This window comes from Schistocerca piceifrons, chromosome 11 (genome assembly GCF_021461385.2).
Source record: "Schistocerca piceifrons isolate TAMUIC-IGC-003096 chromosome 11, iqSchPice1.1, whole genome shotgun sequence".
Taxonomy (NCBI): Eukaryota; Metazoa; Arthropoda; class Insecta; order Orthoptera; family Acrididae; genus Schistocerca; species Schistocerca piceifrons.
In genome coordinates this window covers 149,772,382-149,791,637 of record NC_060148.1, presented here as the reverse complement: position 1 = coordinate 149,791,637, position 19,256 = coordinate 149,772,382, and the positions used below count along the sequence as shown (strand labels likewise).

Sequence of the window (19,256 nt, the reverse complement as noted above, 5' to 3'; positions counted from 1 at the left end):
TTTCATCTGTCCCCGTTGACGTATATCAACGCCTGTAACCAGCTAAGGTTCATTTCATTGCTATTGGTTCAAATGGCTCTAAGCACTATGGGACTTACATCTGAGGTCATCAGTCCCCTAGAACTTAGAACTACTTACACCTAACTAACCTAAGGACATCACACACATCCATGCCTGAGGCAGGATTCGAACCTGCGACCGCAGCAGCAGCGCGGTTCCGGACTGAAGCGCCTAGAATCGCTCGGTCAAAACGGCCGGCCAAATGCTATTGGGATATCGACTGTTGCTTGTAACGTATCTTCTGGTAAACCTTCCGGGATGTAAGGTCGTGGTCCATGAAACTCTTCAGCTCGTAACGTTTCGCCCAGAGCTGCGCTGGCCATCTTCAGAGGGGTGTTTCTCCTCCGGTGAGAAACACCCCTCTGAAGATGTCTAGCGCAGCTCTGGACGAAACGTTAGGAGCTGAAGAGTGTCATGGACCACGACCTTACATCCCGTAAGGTTTACCAGAAGATATGTCATCCGGTCGTGAAAGCTTTCATAGTATGTTGCTTGTAACCTAAACATTACCAATCTTGAAACTTCCTGGCAGATTAAAACTGTGTGCAGACCGACTCGAACTCGGGACATTTGCCTTTCGCAGGCAAGTGCTCTACCATCTGAGCTACCCAAGCACGACCCACGACCCGTCCTCACAGCTTTAATTCCGCCACTACCTCGTCTCCTACTCGTGCGAGGGTAGCTCAGATGGTAGAACTCTTGCCTGCGAAAGGCAAAGGTTCCGAGTTCGAGTCTCGGTGCGGCACGCAGTTTTAATCTGCTAGGAAGTTTCGTATCAGCAGCGCAAACTCCGCTGCAGAGTGAAAATTTCATTCTAGAAACATACCCCAGGCTGTGGTTAAGCCATGTCTCCACAATATCCTTTCTTCCAGGAGTGCTATAGTTCAATTCTTTTAACTTCGCGCATGCCCGCCCAGACGCGGGAGATTGCTGCATTGCCAGTTGTACGCACCAAGAGAAGCAGCGCCATAGTATAGTTCGCAAACTTATGTTTAGGGGGGAGCGCGCAGTTTATGAAGTCAAGCCACCACGGCCGCATTAACCCTTTCGCTGCTACAAAGACGTGCTCCCCGTATTCCGCGCTGTGCGCGATTTTGTCATCACTGCACTGCTCGCCTGTGCAGACACATGGTGTTCATACTGCTTTGACACACTTTATCGTTCGATTTCACAAAATCTATTTGGCCCAAAAATTTGATTTTTAAACATCATCTTGACTGATACCTTCCCCCCATAAATGACTTAATTTTGTTTCGATGTTCAACGCAGTTATTGTGCAGCATTAGATGTAGTAAACCATTGCACGAAATTTTGAAGAGTTTGCAGAGGTAAAAGTCGATAGCGTATACTTTCCGTATGGTCGATTTTAGTTGCCACTAGAAATTTCCAAAAATTACGTTCAAACGAATAAAATTCATGAAGTAAGACACTTCGATATTGTTTTTAAATAAACAAAATATTAAGCACCAATCAATGTTTGAACTCAGAACGTTTCGCTTACCAACCCTACACTTTAATCATTAAATTTTTTTTTTAATCATTGTGTTTGGTCGTTGCGGACGTCGCAAGACATCCTGTTCAAGTTCGGTGGTTGAGCCTTCGACTCAGTTTTTTTTAATTACAGAGGCCAACCGGCGCTCTGACCGAACACGCTGAGCTACCGTGCTGGCAGTCATTACGCTAACACAGCTAGTCATTCAGTACATCTCCCGGAGGACTTTAAAATATCACGCAAAATACCGACAAACACTGCTGGCATGATTATGAATTACTCACGTTTGGTCGAAGTACAATAGGAAATAAACAAGTACCGCTGTTCTTTATTCGGAAAAAGCGGTTTGTGGGAATGATACAAACACCTTTCCTTGCTATCGCCTGAATTAGGAGGCTTATTGCTTGTTTGGTTTAATTAATTAATTGATTATGAAGCAATCGGTATAAAGAATGCTTTTTCCAAACTTTCTATAAAAGAAAGTCTGCTATCAAGACATTGCTTTTGTTGAATTACTTTATTTATGACTGAACGTTTCTAAAACTGAAGACACTCATCTGTGCTCTGCACTGCAGTCGAGCTCTGGCAACGTCGTTCTCTGTTCATTGGCTGATTGTGTTTTGTGATGTCAGATGCGCAGAACGAACCTAAACTCGGCCGCCGTCATAAATGACGCGCACTTTAGTTCTGCAAGGTACGCAGGAGAGCTTCTGTGAAGTTTTGAAGGTGGGAGACGAGGTACTGGCGGAATTAAAGCTAGGGGGACGGGTCGTGAGTCGTGCTTGGGTAGCTCAGTTAGTAGAGCACTTGCCGCCGAAAGGCGAAGGTCCTGAGTTCGAGTCTCGGTCCGGCACACAGGTTTAATCTGCCAGGGAGTTTCATATCAGCGCACACTCCGCTGCAGAGCGAAAATTTCATTCTGATTACTAATCTTATGTAACTTTATACTATTGAAAGTAATTGAAAAATAAAATAAAACACACACATTCTAGAACTTCCACTCCCTTACGCGATGGCCTGTGTGTCTATAAAATCAGAATACTGACGTGTTCGTTAACAGTAATTTGACTAAAGTGGACGCCATTGTATCAACCCTGCGACGACAGGTGAATAGTTACATTCGCTGATTACTGCCCTGTTCTCATCGCACAGCAAAAGGTAGCTGACAAGTAGGAGCGATGGAGTCACAGTATACCCTTTGATCCCTCATCAGATTCTGGCTCCAGCTTTCGAGAAAATGCCTTTGTATGCGTTGTGGTTTGCCGCGAAACTAACGCCTAACCGCGAGGTATTTATTAGCGTTAACGATGTTGATTTTCCTAATGGTTTTCAGTTGACAGACTAAAAAAATACGACCGCGACATATGCGACTTCGCACGTTGCCCGTAGTGTTCAAAACTGTTATGCTTTCAATGTCTTTATGACTGCTGTGGTCATAGGGAAGGCAATGGTTATCTACAGGTAAAAAGCAGAAATGGAAGCAAAAATTGAAATATTAGACTTTGTTTTTATTTTCAGTTACCGTTAGAATATAAAATGATATAAATTCTGTAATGATAAAATCTGTTAATAAGATCTCAAACAATTACTTCAGTTGTCGATAATTTCACTGTATTTCACGATGCCACAACAATATTCACGTCACGTACATCCTCAACAACAAAATATGAAGGGAGAGCAGCATTGGACACCAGCTAGACCTCTTAATCACTATGCAACCGTTCAGACGGTCTCATTATTTGCGAAGTTTCGTCCGTGTCCTAGAGCGACCTTTGGCTGGTTCCCCTTGTAAGAGTACAATGATAAAGGTTTGAGTAAGGTTTTAAACACTGCTCGCAAAACTGTTTCAGTTGACGACGTATTAACTTTTAGTCTGAGACCAAGCATTCTTGCTAACATACTTTTATTTTCAGGCCTCAGAAATGTTTTTCACTGTGTTGGCCTGGAAAAATGAGTTCTGGCATACTCTCTCTCAATCCTGTCGTGTGGTATAATGTTCTGGGATCGTGGAGCTGAGAAAAGAAAATATTTGCTCTACAGATACCAGTTGTCCAATATTACTGTTACCAGCAACCATTAGTATTTCTATACGTACCTCTGGAAATAACCAGTTATTCCGGCAGTTATTTCCGTGGAATTCCGATCAAGAATAACTGCCAAGATGTGAAACATAGAAACCGGCCGCTGTGGCCGAGCGGTTCTGGTCGCTTCAGTCCGTAGCCACTCGGCGGCTACGGTCGCCGGTTCGAATCCGGCCTCGGGCATGGATGTGTGTGATGTCCTTACGTTAGTTAGGTTTACGTAGTTCTAAGTGTAGGGGACTGACGACCTCAGATGTTAAGTCCCATAGTACCTAGAGCCATTTGAGAAACATAGAAATAGATATCCTTTGTGTCGCAAAGTCGCTTAAATCACTTCATGAAAGCAAGGCTTCCGGTACAGATTGTATACCAATCAGGTTGTTCTCAGAGTATGCTGATACAATAGCTCCATATTTAACAATTATATACAACCACTCGCTCACAGAAAGATCCGTACCTAAAGGCTGGAAAATTGCTCAAGTCACACCAATACCCAAAAAGGGAAGTAGTAGTAATCCGTTGAATTACAGGCCCACATTACTAATGTCGATTTGCAGTAGGGTTTTGGAACATATGCTGTATTCGAACATTATGAAGTACCTCGAAGAAAACTATTTATTGACACATAGTCAGCACAGATTCAGAAATTATCGTTCTTGCGGAACACAAATAGCTCTTTATACTCATGAAATAATGAGTGCTATCGAGAGGGGATGTCAAATTAATTCCATATTTTTAGATTTCCAGAAGGCTTTCGACACCATTCCTCACAAGCGTCTTCTAACCAAACTGCGTGCCTACGGAGTATGGCCTCAGTTGTGCGACTGGATTCGTGATTTCCTGTCAGAGAGGTCAGTTCGTAGTAATAGACGGAAAGTCATCGAGTAAAACAGAAGTAATATCCGGCGTTACCCAAGTAAGTGTTATAGGCCCTATATTGTTCCCGATCTATAGTAACGACATATGAGACAATCTGAGTAGCCGTCTTAGATTGCTTGCAGATGATGCTGTCATTTACCGTCTTGTAAAGTTATCAGATGACCAAACGAATCGCAACATGATTTATATAAGATATCTGTATGGTGCGAAAAGTGGCAATTGATACGAGTGAAGTTATTCTCATGAGTACTAAAAGAAATCCGCTAAATTTCGATTACGCGATAAGTCACACAAATCTGAATGCTGTAAATTCAACTAAATACTTAGCGATTTCAATTACAAATAACCTTAATTGGAACGATCACATAGATAATATTGTGGGTAGAGCCAACCAAAGACTGCGATACATTGGCAGAACATTAGAAGGTGGAACAGATCTACTAAAGAGACTGCTTACATCACGCTTGTCCTCCCTTTTCTGGAGTATTGCTGTGTGGTGTGGGATCCGCTTCAAATGGGACTAACGGATGACATCGAAAAAGTACAATGAAGGGCAGCTCGTTTTGTATTACGGCGACGTATGGAAGATAGTGCCACAGACATGATACTTGAATTGGAGTGGTAATCATTAAAACAAAGGCGTTTTTCTTTGCGACGGGATCTTCTCATGAAATTTCGATCACCAGTTTGCGAAAAATTCTGTTGGCAGGCACCTACATAGGGAGAAATGATCATCACGATGATATACGAGAAATCAGGGCTCGCACAGACAAATGTAAGTGCTCGTTTTTCCCGCGCACCGTTCGAGAGTGGTGTATTGAACGCTCTGCCAGGCACTTTATTGTGAATACCAGAGTAATCACGTAGATGTAGATCTTAACGTCATTGTCATTTATTCATGATCAAACAGAGTTAGACCTAACTAGAAGTACATTCGTCGGTAAATAGACAGCACCCAGTATTTGCAGTTACTCACCAGCTGTTTCCGTGGTACTACGAAGGTAACGTGGTCAGGGCATTCATTATCCGTTGTAAGACAGAGCGAGACCAGAGGGGAGGTAATGGCGTGTGCTCAAGTTGACATAACAGATGACGTGCGCGGAATTGGCTGTTGTCGAAATGCCGGCCCGTGTGGCCAAGCGGTTCTAGGCGCTTCAGTCTGGAACCGCGTGACCGTTACGGTCGCGGGTTCGAATCCTGCCTCGGGCATGGATGTGTGTGGTGTCCTTAGGTTAGTTAGGTTTAAGTAGTTCTAAGTTCTAGGGGACTGGTGACCACAGATGTTAAGTCCCATAGTGCTCAGAGCCATTTGAACCATTTTTTGTTGTCGGAATAACTACCTGGCACTGGTGAAACAGGTTATTTCGCCAAAAGTGAGTACTCAATAACCTGTTATTTAATCCAGTTAAGCTATTTTCTGCCACCGCTAGTTTGCTAAAAAGTTCCTGAATGAGATTTTCACTCTGCAGCGGAGTGTGCGCTGATATGAAACTTCCTGGCAGATTAAAACTGTGTGCCGTTGGAAGGTAAGTTTGGAAGGTAGGAGACGAGATACTGGCAGAAGTAAAGCTGTGAGGATGAGGCGTGAGTTGTGCTTGGGTAGCTCAGATGGTAGAGCATTTGCCCGCGAAAGGCAAAGGTCCCGAGTTGGAGTCTCGGTCCGGCACACAGTTTTAATCTGCCAGGAAGTTTCGCTAAAAAGTTGTTTGCCGATCCCACCCCGCGTGAAGCGAGGCACGCTGCTGTGCGGAAAAGTCGAAAATGAGAATACTCTGTCCACCTCATACACTGAGATGGGGAACGTCATCTGATGCCTCCAAATAAAGTGTCAGATTTCCTTTTTCCCGGCGGAGTTCAACAACTAGACTCAACCAATTGTTTGAAATCCCACACAGAAATACTGAGCTTGTGGATAGTATACCACGACGAATACAGGCATGCATCAATGCAAGAGGAGGTGCTGCTGGGTATTAGAGGTACCGGTGTGTACAGCAATCTGGACCACCACCTCTGAAGGTCTCGCTGTATGTGTGGTTTTCATGAGCAATAAAAAGGGTGGAAATGATCAAGTTGGTCTCTGTTCCAATTTTCTGTACAGGTTTCGGAACTCTCGGAACCGTGATGATGCAAGACATTTTTTTTTGATGTTTGTATTTGACTAACATTGCAGGATCACAGGTTAGTGCAAGACCGAGATAACCCATTGAAAATGTAAAATGCTGTAACCTCAATAAGCGGTGTGACCGCCAGAATGTTGGATGTGAGCATGCATATTTTTCATGCATTGTGTTGCACAGGTGCTGGATAGAACTGTGTGCCTGTTGCACTTGGTCAGTCAGTACATGGATGGGTAATGTTCTTTGTGGATGCTGCTGGTGCCGTCGTCTGATCGTGACCCATATGTGCTCAGTTGGAGAGAGATCTGGTGATGTAGCAGGCCAAGTCAATATGCCGATTCTGCGAGACTGTTGGCTTACAACAGCGGTATGTGAGTCAGCGTTGTCCTGTTGGAGTGCTATTCGTGAATGGCAGCACAATAGGTCCAATTACCAGAGTGAGGTATAGTTTTGCAGTCAGGGTGCGTGAGACAACCACAAGAGTGATCCTACTGTCACACAAAATGGCACTCCAGGCTATAACTCAGGTGTAGCTCCAGTGTGCCTAGCATAAAGACAGGTTGATAGCAGGGCCTCAAGTGTCCTCCTTCTGACCAGCACAGAGCCAAGGCAGAACCAGCTTTCATGAACCAGCTTTCATCAGGAAGTACAAAAATGGTTCAAATGGCTCTGAGCATCTGTGGTCATCAGTCCCCTAGAACTTAGAACTACTTAAACCTAACTAACCTAACGACATCACACACATCCATGCCCGAGGCAGGATTCGAACCTGCGACCGTAGCGGTCACGCGGTTCCAGACTGAAGCGCCTAGAACCGCACAGCCACACTGGCCGCCTCAGAAAGCACAACTGACCTCCAACCATCTCTACAATGAGCTCTCACTGACACCATTGAAGTCGCAAATGGCGATGGTTTGGGGTCAGCGGAATGCACGCTACAGTGCGTCTAGCTCAGAGCTGTCCTTAAAGTAGCCGATTTGTAACGGTTGGTTGTGTCACTGTGGTGCCAACAATTTCAATTGTTGCTGCAGATGCGCTAGAGCCAAATGCTGAACACGATGGTCTCCCCTTCGGAAGTGTCATGTGGCCATCCAGAGCCCAATGTTTTTTTGGCCACACATTCTCATGACCACTGCTGCCAGAGTGGCTACATTCCTGCCATGTCTTTCTGTAGTATCGTGGAAGGAACGTCCAGCTTTTCGTAGCCCTATTACATGATCTCGTTCAACCTCAGTGAGGTGTCCATAATGGCGTCATTGTCGCCTTAGTCATTCTTACACCGGCTCACCATTTCCAGTCTAAAATGTAACTAACCGTCACGACCGTTACAACGTGTATTTAAAGCAAACCTGATTTGCATCGCCAACAGCCTTGTCGCAGTGGCTACACCAGTTCCAGTCAGATCACCGGAGTTAAGCGCTGTCGGGCTGGGCTAGCACTTGGATGGGTGACCATCTGGTCTGCCGCACACTCAGCCCTTGAGAGGCAAACTGAGGCGATACTTGATTGAGATGTAGCAGCTCCGGTCTCGTAAACTGACATACGGCCGGGAGAGCGGTGTGCTGACCACATGCCCCTCCATATCCCCATCCTGTGATGTGTGTGGGCTGAGGATGACACGGCGCCCGGTCGGTACCGTTTGGCCTCCCAAGGCCTGTTCAGACGGAGTCTGAGTGATTTGCATCCTCATAGTTGCGCTACTAGCGCCACTCTTATGTGACTGGTGCGATGTGTGTATTAGACACCATGTAGGAACACGGCTAACAATTTTCGTTATGTCACACAACTCCATCCTGGTAATGCGGTTTCTTCCCGGCAGTTTGTATTTGTATATAAGGATAAAAATCGCCACTGTGAAACAAGCTACTGCTGCTTCTACAGTACTACTCACCTACTGTTTCTACCTAACACTTCAACCAAAGCAATTATGTTAACTTCCCACAGAATACAATTACCTGCCCATACGCTGGAGAAGTAAAGATCTCCAGTACAGATCAAGGTCACGTGACACTTGCGACGCTGAGTCCATATACACAGATAAACTGCAGTAGTAATCACTAACATCATACTCTTACCTCTGTTTTGTATATTTGGACGATGTCTGTCTCAAGTCTACTAACTACCTGCAATATATTTTATGCAGCTGTTACCAAACTACATATTTTCACCCCAAAAAAGTCATTAATCTAAATGGTCTTCATCACATGTCCACTTAGAAATAGAGAAAGATTACTACAGAGTGTCCCAGAAGAACACTTTTCTTGTGCAGTATAACACGCCACTCTCATCCCTAGATACTGATGTATGGTATGCATAGGACTTACTTTTACATCTAATATTGTAGTTAGTTGTAAAATGACCCTTAATGTTTATGATATACTGAGGTCATTCCACTTTGCTCATACAATCGGTGAGACCTCTTATGACCTTAGACATCTTTAAGACTATATGTGACAGCTCTATAATTAGCAAGGAAACACAGTGGAAGGGTATGGTAAAGAAGTGCTACACACGAGGAAAGACCAAATGTAAATGATGAATTTATAACTGTAGAATTGTTTTTTGACGGACTAGATGCGCACCACTGTGTTTGGGGAAAGTGTTGATGGCAGTGGGTCACACATTGCACTCTGATTGCCATTGCCTCCACCAGAAATCTCCAGGATGCCTCCCTGACACGCCCAATGGGAAATCCTCTTATTGGAATTTAATTTGTGTCATTTGTATTGACACTGTACAGAGTTTGATTAAAGATTCTGGTATCTGGTTTTTAAACATTGGAGTCGGTGGTTATATGCTAATTGACAGCAGTCATTGATGACCACCAAGAACAGTGAGTCATGCCAGTAAAATATAGGAAGACCAGTTACTTAGTAGTGTATCGACACCCCCCTCCCCCCCCCCCCCCCCCAAGAGTCTATGCTGGTATTGTGTCTGTATGAATTGGGAGTGAGTGTTGGGCAAGCAAAAGGTTGTGGTGCTGCAATGGAGAAGTAACTCAATAAGTAATACCCTGTTATCAGTATCATCTCAAAAGCTGTGATAATCTGAGTCTACTTCTGGAACGATTGCATCGTCTTAGTACAATGGATGGCATGTTCACAATGATTCACTCAACATTTCGTGTACACATGGTCGGTCGTCGTCATGTTTGAATATGTTGAGGAGTAATTTGTCTGACTGTAGCAGTTTCCCAGAGCTAATGTTTCTCAGTTAGCCCCTCCCTCCCAAACTTTGGTAGCATATGACCAGTAAGCTTCGTGAATCAGCTCCTGCGTGGCAACATATGGGAGTAGCAATTAACAACAGATTCCAGTCGCAAAATATCGTTGTTTTCCTAAATGTCAAGATAGAGTAGAAGTCGCTTAGTAAAACACTTGTCTCTTGTTAGTATTGTCCTACGTCAACATTTTGAAAGACTTAATGTTCAAGTAACACTGGAATGTGTATAGAAGTTAAAGAAATGAGGTTTTTGACACTTCTATGGTGATGCAGTATATAATCAGGATGTCACTGGTCAGGTGCATAATGAGGATATTGAAATAATAAGGTTCAAATGGCTCTAAGCGCTATGGGGTCATCAGTCCCCTAGACTTAGAACTACTTAAACCTAACTAACCTAAAGACATCACAGTATGGGCGTACCCCCCCAGAAGATATTCGAACTCGTTCACGCAGATCCGGGAGTAATTTTTTCGTCTTCGGCACGTTACTGTCTGCAGGGAAGTTTATAGAAATAATAAATTGAGCGATAAGCAATCCGCTCTGCTACTTGCAGGCATGTTACGTCGCCAAGGAACAGCGTATTCACTTGTAGGCAGTAAGGAATCATGACTGTGTGAAGTTTCTAACGAACAACATGGTTTCGCCTCTTATATTTAAATGCAAAATGCTTTTCTGCTCCCAAACTATTAATTTTTTAGTTACAGGTGACGCTAACTGTAGATTAATAGCATTTGACGTGCAGGTTATGACAAACAGTAGATGGCGAGACATTTAGTGCAAGCGATTTATAAAATAATTTTTAGAACGTTCCACAAAACTGGCCATCACCGAAAATACTACCGGGCACTTCAGTAAAAGCCCCATTAGGGCTGCCTGAAGCCCTTGCTCACTTGCATAATTTAATGGGTCCATATTCTGGATTGTTACTAAGTGACGAAAAAAGATTATTTAGAAAAAACTTATCGGCGGCTAGAGTGCTAGTGGAACGCACGTTCGGATTTTTGACGAGCAAGTTGCATATTCTCCCAAAGAAAAAAACTGCTTTAGAACACGAAGACATTGTTATTCAGTACATCTCCTTCTTTTACAACATATTAATCGATAAAGGTAGACCCAAAATCTCGCTTCAGTTGAGTTCTTACCAGGACATAATCGAAAACAGCGCTTTGGAGCATGTTTTCAGAAGCAAAGAGTGGAGCTTCAAGAAGGATGAGGAGAGATGTTCAAAACCTGTCAACTGTCATTATTGCAAATTTACCTCATAAATCGTTTATTGAGTACTGTAACTACTGGGGCTATCATTTCTTTATTAAATTGATAAAATTTGTACTTAACTCAAATATGATAATATACCAAAGTTTATGCGTTTCTTGTCAGTAGTATTTTTGGTAGTTACTTATTTTATTTTTTTGTAGGTATACAGTTCATTCCAAGCTTGGCATACCAGACCTCTGTCGTGGCAGTGTTTTTTTTTTTCTGATCCCACAATACGGGATGTTGACGTACATATGGGACTTTCAATGTCCATCGCAAGAAATCGCATCCAACGATCGCTCGAAACAAAACTCGGAGCTACCGTGCAGCACTGTTCTGCATCGCTCTGCTCAGCCCGCAGTCTAAACAGGCACCTCGCTATGGTACTGTTCTTATATTTAAAATGTTTATTTAAAGCAGTTGTTCACTAGTTTACTGTTTTATTTAATAAGAAATGCTGCACGTTTTCTCGGATTGTACAAGTGCATTCTTGCATTTAAAATTTTTATTAAAAGCAGTTTTCCACTGGTTTACTGTTTATTGAATAAGAAGTGCTGTATGTTGTCTCGAGTCCTTGTTTCCTGAGACTAGTATCACCTGCCCCCCCCCCCCCCCCCAGTTCAGATCCTGGGTACACCCTTGCATCACAGACATCTATACCCGAAGCAGGATTCGAACCTGCAACCATAGCAGCTGCGCGGTTCCGGACTGAAGCGCCTAGAACCTCTCGGCAACAGCAGCCGGCTAAACAATAAGGGAAATACAGCTATTGTGCTATAGAAGAAATGCAGTTATTAACTGTGTGAGTCAGCAAGGATAAATAAATGGTTCAAATGGCTCTGAGCACTATGGGACTTAACATCTGAGGTCATCAGTCCCCTAGAACTTAGAACTACTTAAACCTGACTAACCTAACGACATCACACATATCCATGCCCGAGGCAGGATTCGAACCTGCCACCGTAGCAGTCGCACAGTTCCGGACTGAAGTGCCTAGAACCGCTTGGCCACTCCGGCCGGCTTTTAAAATCTGTTTCTTGACAAAGCTTTTCCTCTGCCTTGTAAAAGTGCTGAGGGTGCTGTGAAAGGGCAAAGGCCTGCTCAGTGGTGCCGTGTTTCAGAATCATCCTCAATGGAGACCAAGGCTGAGGACACCGTAACCGAGGACCTGGCTGCAGTGCTGGACGCCTCGGACGGCGCCATCGTGGTGCTGGTGGCGGGGGAGATGCGGCTGGTGGCGCACCGGGCAGTCCTGGCAGCCAGGAGCCCCGTGTTCGGCGCCATGTTTCGCCACGACACGCTGGAGGCCAGCAGTGGCGTGGTCACCATCAGCGACGTGGAGGGCCCAGTCCTGCGCCTGGTGGTGGGCTACTGCTATACGCTCAAGTCTCCACAGCCATCCAGCATGAGCCTTCAGCTCCTGGCGGCTGCAGACAAGTACGGCTTGCTGGGGCTGAAGGCCGACTGCGAGCAGCAGCTGGCTGCTCGGCTGACTGTGGAGAACGCAGCGGACACAGCTGTGTTCGCTCTAAGGCACCCTTGTCCTACCCTCAAGTCGGCTGCCATCAGCTTCATATGGTCCAACCCCCAGGTGTTCGCCACGCAGGGCTGGGCTGATGCGGAACGCGAGCAGCCTGAAGAAACAGGTGAAGTGAAGCGGCTACTCGATGAGAAACGTGAAGAAATCAGGTAAAGACAAGACAAGGCACTCCTCTGTGTTTCCAGATTGTGTGTGTGTGTGTGTGTGTGTGTGTGTGTGTGTGTGTATTAGCCGAATGGTCTAAGGCACTGCAGTCATGGACTGTGCGGCTGGTCCCGACGGAGGTTTGAGTCCTCCCTTGAGCATTGGTCTGTGTGTTTGTCCTTAGGATAATTTAGGTTAAGTAGAGTGTAAGTATCCCCGATGTTATTCAATCTGTTTATTGAGCAAGCAGTAAAGGAAACAAAAGAAAAATTCAGAGTAGGTATTAAAGTCCATGGAGAAGAAATAAAAACTTTGAGGTTCGCCGATGACATTGTAATTCTGTCAGAGACAGCAAAGGACTTGGAAGAGCAGTTGAACGGAATGGACAGTGTCTTGAAAGGAGGATGTAAGATGAACATCAACAAAAGCAAAACGAGGATAATGGAATGTAATCGAATTCAGTCGGGTGATGCTGAGGGAATTAGATTAGGAAATGAGATACTAAAAGTAGTAAAGGAGTTTTGCTTTTTGGGGAACAAAATAACTGAAGATGGTCGAAGTAGAGAGGATATAAAATGTAGACTGGCAATGGCAAGGAAAGCGTTTCTGAAGAAGAGGAATTTGTTAACATCGAGTATAGATTTAAGTGTCAGGAAGTCATTTGTGAAAGTATTTGTATAGAGTGTAGCCATGTATGGAAGTGAAACATGGACGATAAATACTTTGGACAAGAAGAGAATAGAAGCTTTCGAAATGTGGTGCTACAGAAGAATGCTGAAGATTAGATGGGTAGATCACATAATTAATGAGGAGGTATTGAATAGAATTGGGGAGAAGAGGAGTTTGTGGCACAACTTGACAAGAAGAAGGGCTCTGTTGGTAGGGCATGTTCTGAGTCATCAAGGGATCACAAATTTAGCATTGGAGGGCAGCGTGGAGGGTAAAAATCGCAGAGGGAGACGAAGAGACGAATACACCAAGCAGATTAAGAAGGGTGGAGTTTGCAGTAAGTACTGGGAGGTGAAGAAGCTTGCACAGGATAAAGTAGCATGGAGAGCTGCATCAAACCAGTCCCACGACTGAAGACCACAACAACAACAACAACAACAACAGTGTGTAAGCTTAGGGACTGATGACCTTAGCAGTTAAGTCCCATAAGATTTTCACACACATTTGAACATTTTTTTGTATGTATGTGTGTTTTTGTTTGTTATTGTCAAGCCTACAATATTTACTACTGAGTTTCTGTTTGGTGTATCTCTGTTACGGCTACGGCAATTCTCTACACTATGTGGTCAAAAGTATCCGGACACCTGGCTGAAAATGACTTAAAAGTTCGTGGCGCCCTCCTTCGGTAATGCTGGAATTCAGTATGTTGTTGGCCCACCATTAGTCTTGATGACAGCTTCCACTCTTGCAGGCCGCCCTCCTTCGGTAATGCTGGAATTCAGTATGTTGTTGGCCCACCATTAGTCTTGATGACAGCTTCCACTCTTGCAGGCATACCTTCAATCATGTTCTGCAAGGTTTCTTGGGGAATGGCAGCCCATTTTTCACGGAGTGCTGCACTGAGGAGAGGCATCGATGTCGGTCGGTGAGGCCTGGCACGAAGTCGGCTTTACAAAACATCCCAAAGGTGTTGTATACGATTCAGGTCAGGACACTGTGCAGGCCAGTCCATTACAGGGATGTTATTGTCGTGTAACCACTCCGCCACAGGCCGTGCTTTATGAACAGGTGCTCGATCGTGTCGAAAGATGCAGTCGCCATTCCCGAACTGCTCTTCCCCAGTGGGAAGCTAGAAAGTGCGTAAAACATCAACGTAGGACTGTGCTGTCATACTGAAACAGAAAACAACAAGGGGTGCAAGCCCCCTCCATGAAGAACATGACCACACCATAACACCACCGCCTTCGAATTTTAGTGCTGGCGCTACACACGCAGGCAGACGACATTCACCGGGCATTCGCCATACCCCCACCCTGCCATCGGATAGCCACATTGTGTACCGTGATTCGTCACTCCACACAACGTTTTTCCACTTTTCAATCGTCCATCGTTTACGCTCCTTACACCAAGCGAGGTGTTGTTTGGCATTTACCGGCGTGATGTGTGGCTTATGAGCAGCTGCTCGACCATGAAATCAAAGTTTCTTCACCTCCCGCCTAACTGTCATAGTACTTGCAGTGGATTCTGACGCAGTTTGGAATTCTTGTGTGATGGTCTGGGTTGATTTCTGCCTATTACACATTATGACCCTCTTTAACCGTCAGCATTCTCTGTCAGTCAACAGACGAGGTCTGCCTGTACACTGTCGTGCTGTACGTGTCCCTTCACGTCTCCACTTCACTATGACATCAGAAACAATGAACCTAGGGATGTTGAGGAGTGTGGAAATCTCGCGTACAGACGTATGACACAAGTGACACCGAATCACCTCACCACGTTCAAAGTCCACAAGTTCCACGGAGCGTCCCATAGTGCTCTCTCACGATGTATAATGACTACTGAGGTCGCTGATAACGGGTACCTGTCAGTAGGTGGCTGCACAATGCTCCTAATATGAAAAACGTATGTTTTTTGAGATGTCCGAATATTTTTGATCATTTAGTGTAGCTCTCAATGTTTTCGTTGCCTTTTCATAACTGGTTCGATGGATCACTAGATTGAACTGTTCTGTGGTTATTAGCAAATAAGTTAGATAACAAAGATCATGAATGAATCAAGATTTTCATAGCTCCAACTGTTCAGTATATAACAGTGACCTGTGCTCTTTGCAGGCCAGTAGAAGAGTGCTGAGCTCTTGGGTTGCACGATGCAAACGTCTGTACAAAAAGTAGCTTCGCTGCTTCTACCAATAAGACAGCAATGCAGCTTAAACAGAAACAGAATATGAGCAGGAAATGTCATTCTTTACCAGCACCAGGAACTCTGGAGTATGCTGTGGTACCATACAAGGATGGCAGTCATGTATCTATCATTTTCCATTTGTGGTGTTGTCATACTATAAATTCTGACCTGTTGCAATTTTTAGACTTGAAGCATATCACTATGCCGATATCACGTCTCACAGTGCACAATTAGCAGCCAGAACGACACCTTAAAGCTAACAGGTGGACCTCTCCACAAGTCAGCGGCCTAAAGCATGACAGTCACAGCTTTCACAAACAGCCCACCAAAGTGGGAAACCATGGGTTAGTGTTCCTGATGGCGCAGGAGGATATTAAAACTCGATGTGGTATAAGCGTAATAAGCTTACATAGGAATGTGATGCATTATCAGTGTGTGTAATTAAGAGCAGACGTTCCATGCACGCTGCCACAATGTGTGTCTGCCACAATACAGACATCACTACAGTTTCACCAATTTAAAGAGAGAGGACATCATTCAGGATGCATTCCCAGTAGGTTACTAAAAAGTTACAAGGGAACAATCCGAGGAGGAAATAAAAGAGCAGAAAATAAAGTCAACTAGAAGAGCACTTAAAAAAAAAAGGTGGCCAAAAGTTCGTTGGTAAGGAGAATAAGAAAACCGTACTGGAAAGCAGAATGTGTCTCGAGACTGAGTACTATTAGGTATGTTTGCCAATAACCAATAAGAACTAAGACGTGCAGGTCAAAGAAAGTGAAGGGGTCTCTCTTTGGTGGACATCAGATGGTTTTGAGGACAAATAAAAGACCTTGAAAGGGTCCTGTAGCCAACTTTCATTGCCAACTCTCGTAGTGGTCAAGTCGGCAAAGAGGTTTCCGCTACTTGGGAGAAATCCACCTGCGTTAGGTTGGTGGCGGAAATGGCATCCTGGGGTTTTCCGGTCCACGCGGAGCGTGGAAGAGGCTGGAGAAGCGCGAGGCAGTCTGCCGCTGGTACGGGAAGCGTCCACAGCTGTGCTCCAGTCGAAGAAGGGTGAGTTGGACTGACCGCGTGGCGCGTTGTCACATAGAGAGGGGAGCTTTTAGCTTTTGGTCTCGAATTTCGTCTTATAAAGATTTACTTGCTGGGTTGCAGCAGGGAATGCAAGGCTTTTGTAGACTTTCAGTTTGATTCCCAATGCAGTCTTGACTTTGATCCGTGAGAGGAACGCAGCACAAAGGAGTTGCATATGTTGAAGTGCCCTCGGTTCAGTGTGAATGTTTATGTGCCTACAACTGTATGTGTATGCTTCTAATCTTTTCCGGATCTTGGTAATTTTTGTGTATTTGTGGATTTTCTTCGTCTTATGTGATTAAAATTTGGCCACGGTCCATAGAACTTGTCTCCGCGGACCGAGTGGGCACGCGAGACTGTTATGAAACGTATAGTATTTCACAAGCAATTGTACATAGTTCGCATGCAACAGCAGTCTATAGATGCACTACATCAATGTTTTAAGGAATAAATAATTTTGCCTTCAATCTTATCTTGTGTACCGATGTTACGTCGCCGTTACCTTCGCCATTTACCTTGTAGTTTTCCTTGTTGGCCCACCTATAGCGTTTCCATGTGCACAGGTGTAGTGATTAGTGTCCCTTTTTTTTATCTGAAACAAATGCTCTGGAATAGATCGTGTTTTCACGAAAATTTGCTGCAGGCTGCACTTACGCATGGTGTTCACGACCTATTTACTTTACTCAATATTTGATTCACGGGAAGAATGCCTGGATCATATTAATAACTACATCCCATTCTTTATCAATGACTTTACAATGAATGTTCTTTTGTGAGTTTTTCTTATTAATAAATTAAGTAATTTTCCGACTCAGTGCTACCTCTTCTTTGTCGTGTGGCTAGAGTTGGTGGCGACCCTATCTTTTATATTGATTTCAGTGTCAAATTGCATTTTCTTATTCAAAGTGCGCGTGGGTCTTTTAGCTATCATGATACATTCAAAGGGCGCTTCATGCTTCTTGCACATAGCGTCCTTTTATTCACGCCACTTACAACGTTATAAAAAAGTAACACTTTTAAAGACTTTTAAAGGCTAGTTTTACACAGCAGAGTGAGCTATAATTTCCTTATAGGAAGTAAAATCTAATAAAAAATAAAAATTTCGATATGACACATTGTGTAATGTAGGCGATACAGTTGGATACACAACTTTATCTAGATATGGAGTAAAATGTAATACATTCGGTTTGAAATGATTGAAGGGCCTTAGTGGTATGGCTACAGGATCTGTTGTTATTTAATATTTATGTACCCTCCATAAATGAAAACAGAATAAGCAGAAACACTTTCTTCAGAGAATATGTAGCTAATTTGTTTGCAAAAGCACTCTCATTGTGGGAACATTATAAATGAGTGGTTTACAAAGAGGTCTAGAAGCCAAACTTTAATTTTACCGAACAGGTAAAAGCTTAGGATATGTACAGTTCTTACATCGCTTTACACTTACCCAGGAGCCAACTGCAGGTATATACGAGTATGTGGATGCAACGACAAGAAGTGATGCTGGAGCTTATCACAGAGCTGCATAACATCCACATCCCAACAAATGTTTGAAGTGGTCCTTGTGGGATTGCACGCAATTGGGATAGTAACAGCTGTCATGCAGGATACACATAATTGTACTTTGGCTTACACCATGTTGGAGAGCACTTGCCCATAGCTTGTACAAGGGTTCATTTCAATATCTTCCAGACCTGGCCTATGCAAAGTCCTCAGTTTCCCTGCACATTCGTCTGTCTGAAAGGACCCATGATCACACAAACACACAAAACTAGCTTAAAATGTTATGTGGTGTGGTTAGTGTCTGTGAGGGAATATTGTTTTGCTATAGCCGTACTGCCGCTCTACTGTTCCCATCTGCTTGGCTGGACACAAATACAATCTCAACTTGTTCATGATATGAAAGGGAGAAACTGATACTGTTACAGTAGCACAAATTTTGTGGTTTTCTTGCTTTGATTGTAAGAATGTATGTTTCAAAAACGCGAACTTCACAACATTATTTTGTAAAAGATCATTTCTCATTCTAAGTTATATCACAAGTATTCAAAAACAGAAACTTGTTATTTTTAGCTGGCTGGGGTGGCCGAGCGGTTCAAGGCGCTTCAGTCTGGAACCGCGTGACCACTACGGTCGCAGGTTCGAATCCTGCCTTGGGCATGGGTGTGGTTCAAAATGGCTCTGAGCACTATGCGACTTAACTTCCGAGGTCATCAGTCGCCTAGAACTTGGAACTACTTAAACCTAACTAACCTAAGGACATCACACACACCCATGCCCGAGGCAGGATTCGAACCTGCTACAGCAGCAGCAGTGCGGTTCCTGACTGAAGCGCCTAGAACCGTTCTGCCACAAACATCACCTCACACACACACACACACACACACACACACACACACACACACACACACACACGTACACAGCATGTATTTCACCAGGGGGAATGACTGCTTAACAATTGCATCTTGAGATCAAGTGAACTTACTCTTAGGAATCAAAATGACAAATGAATTTCTTGAGATGTGCAATGTAAAAATTTT

The 19,256-nt window shown here is 44.1% G+C and overlaps 1 protein-coding gene across 1 annotated transcript in view; it reads left to right on the top strand.

Annotated features, from left to right (window-relative positions):
* Nucleotides 1-19,256, top strand: part of LOC124719927 (poly [ADP-ribose] polymerase tankyrase-2-like) — a 59,149-nt gene that overhangs the window by 39,089 nt on the left and 804 nt on the right. The window contains exon 2 of the mRNA XM_047245124.1: nt 12,230-12,797. Within this exon, the coding sequence (XP_047101080.1) occupies nt 12,241-12,797 (557 nt within the window). The 5' untranslated portion in view covers nt 12,230-12,240. The remainder of the gene's footprint in view (nt 1-12,229; nt 12,798-19,256) is intronic.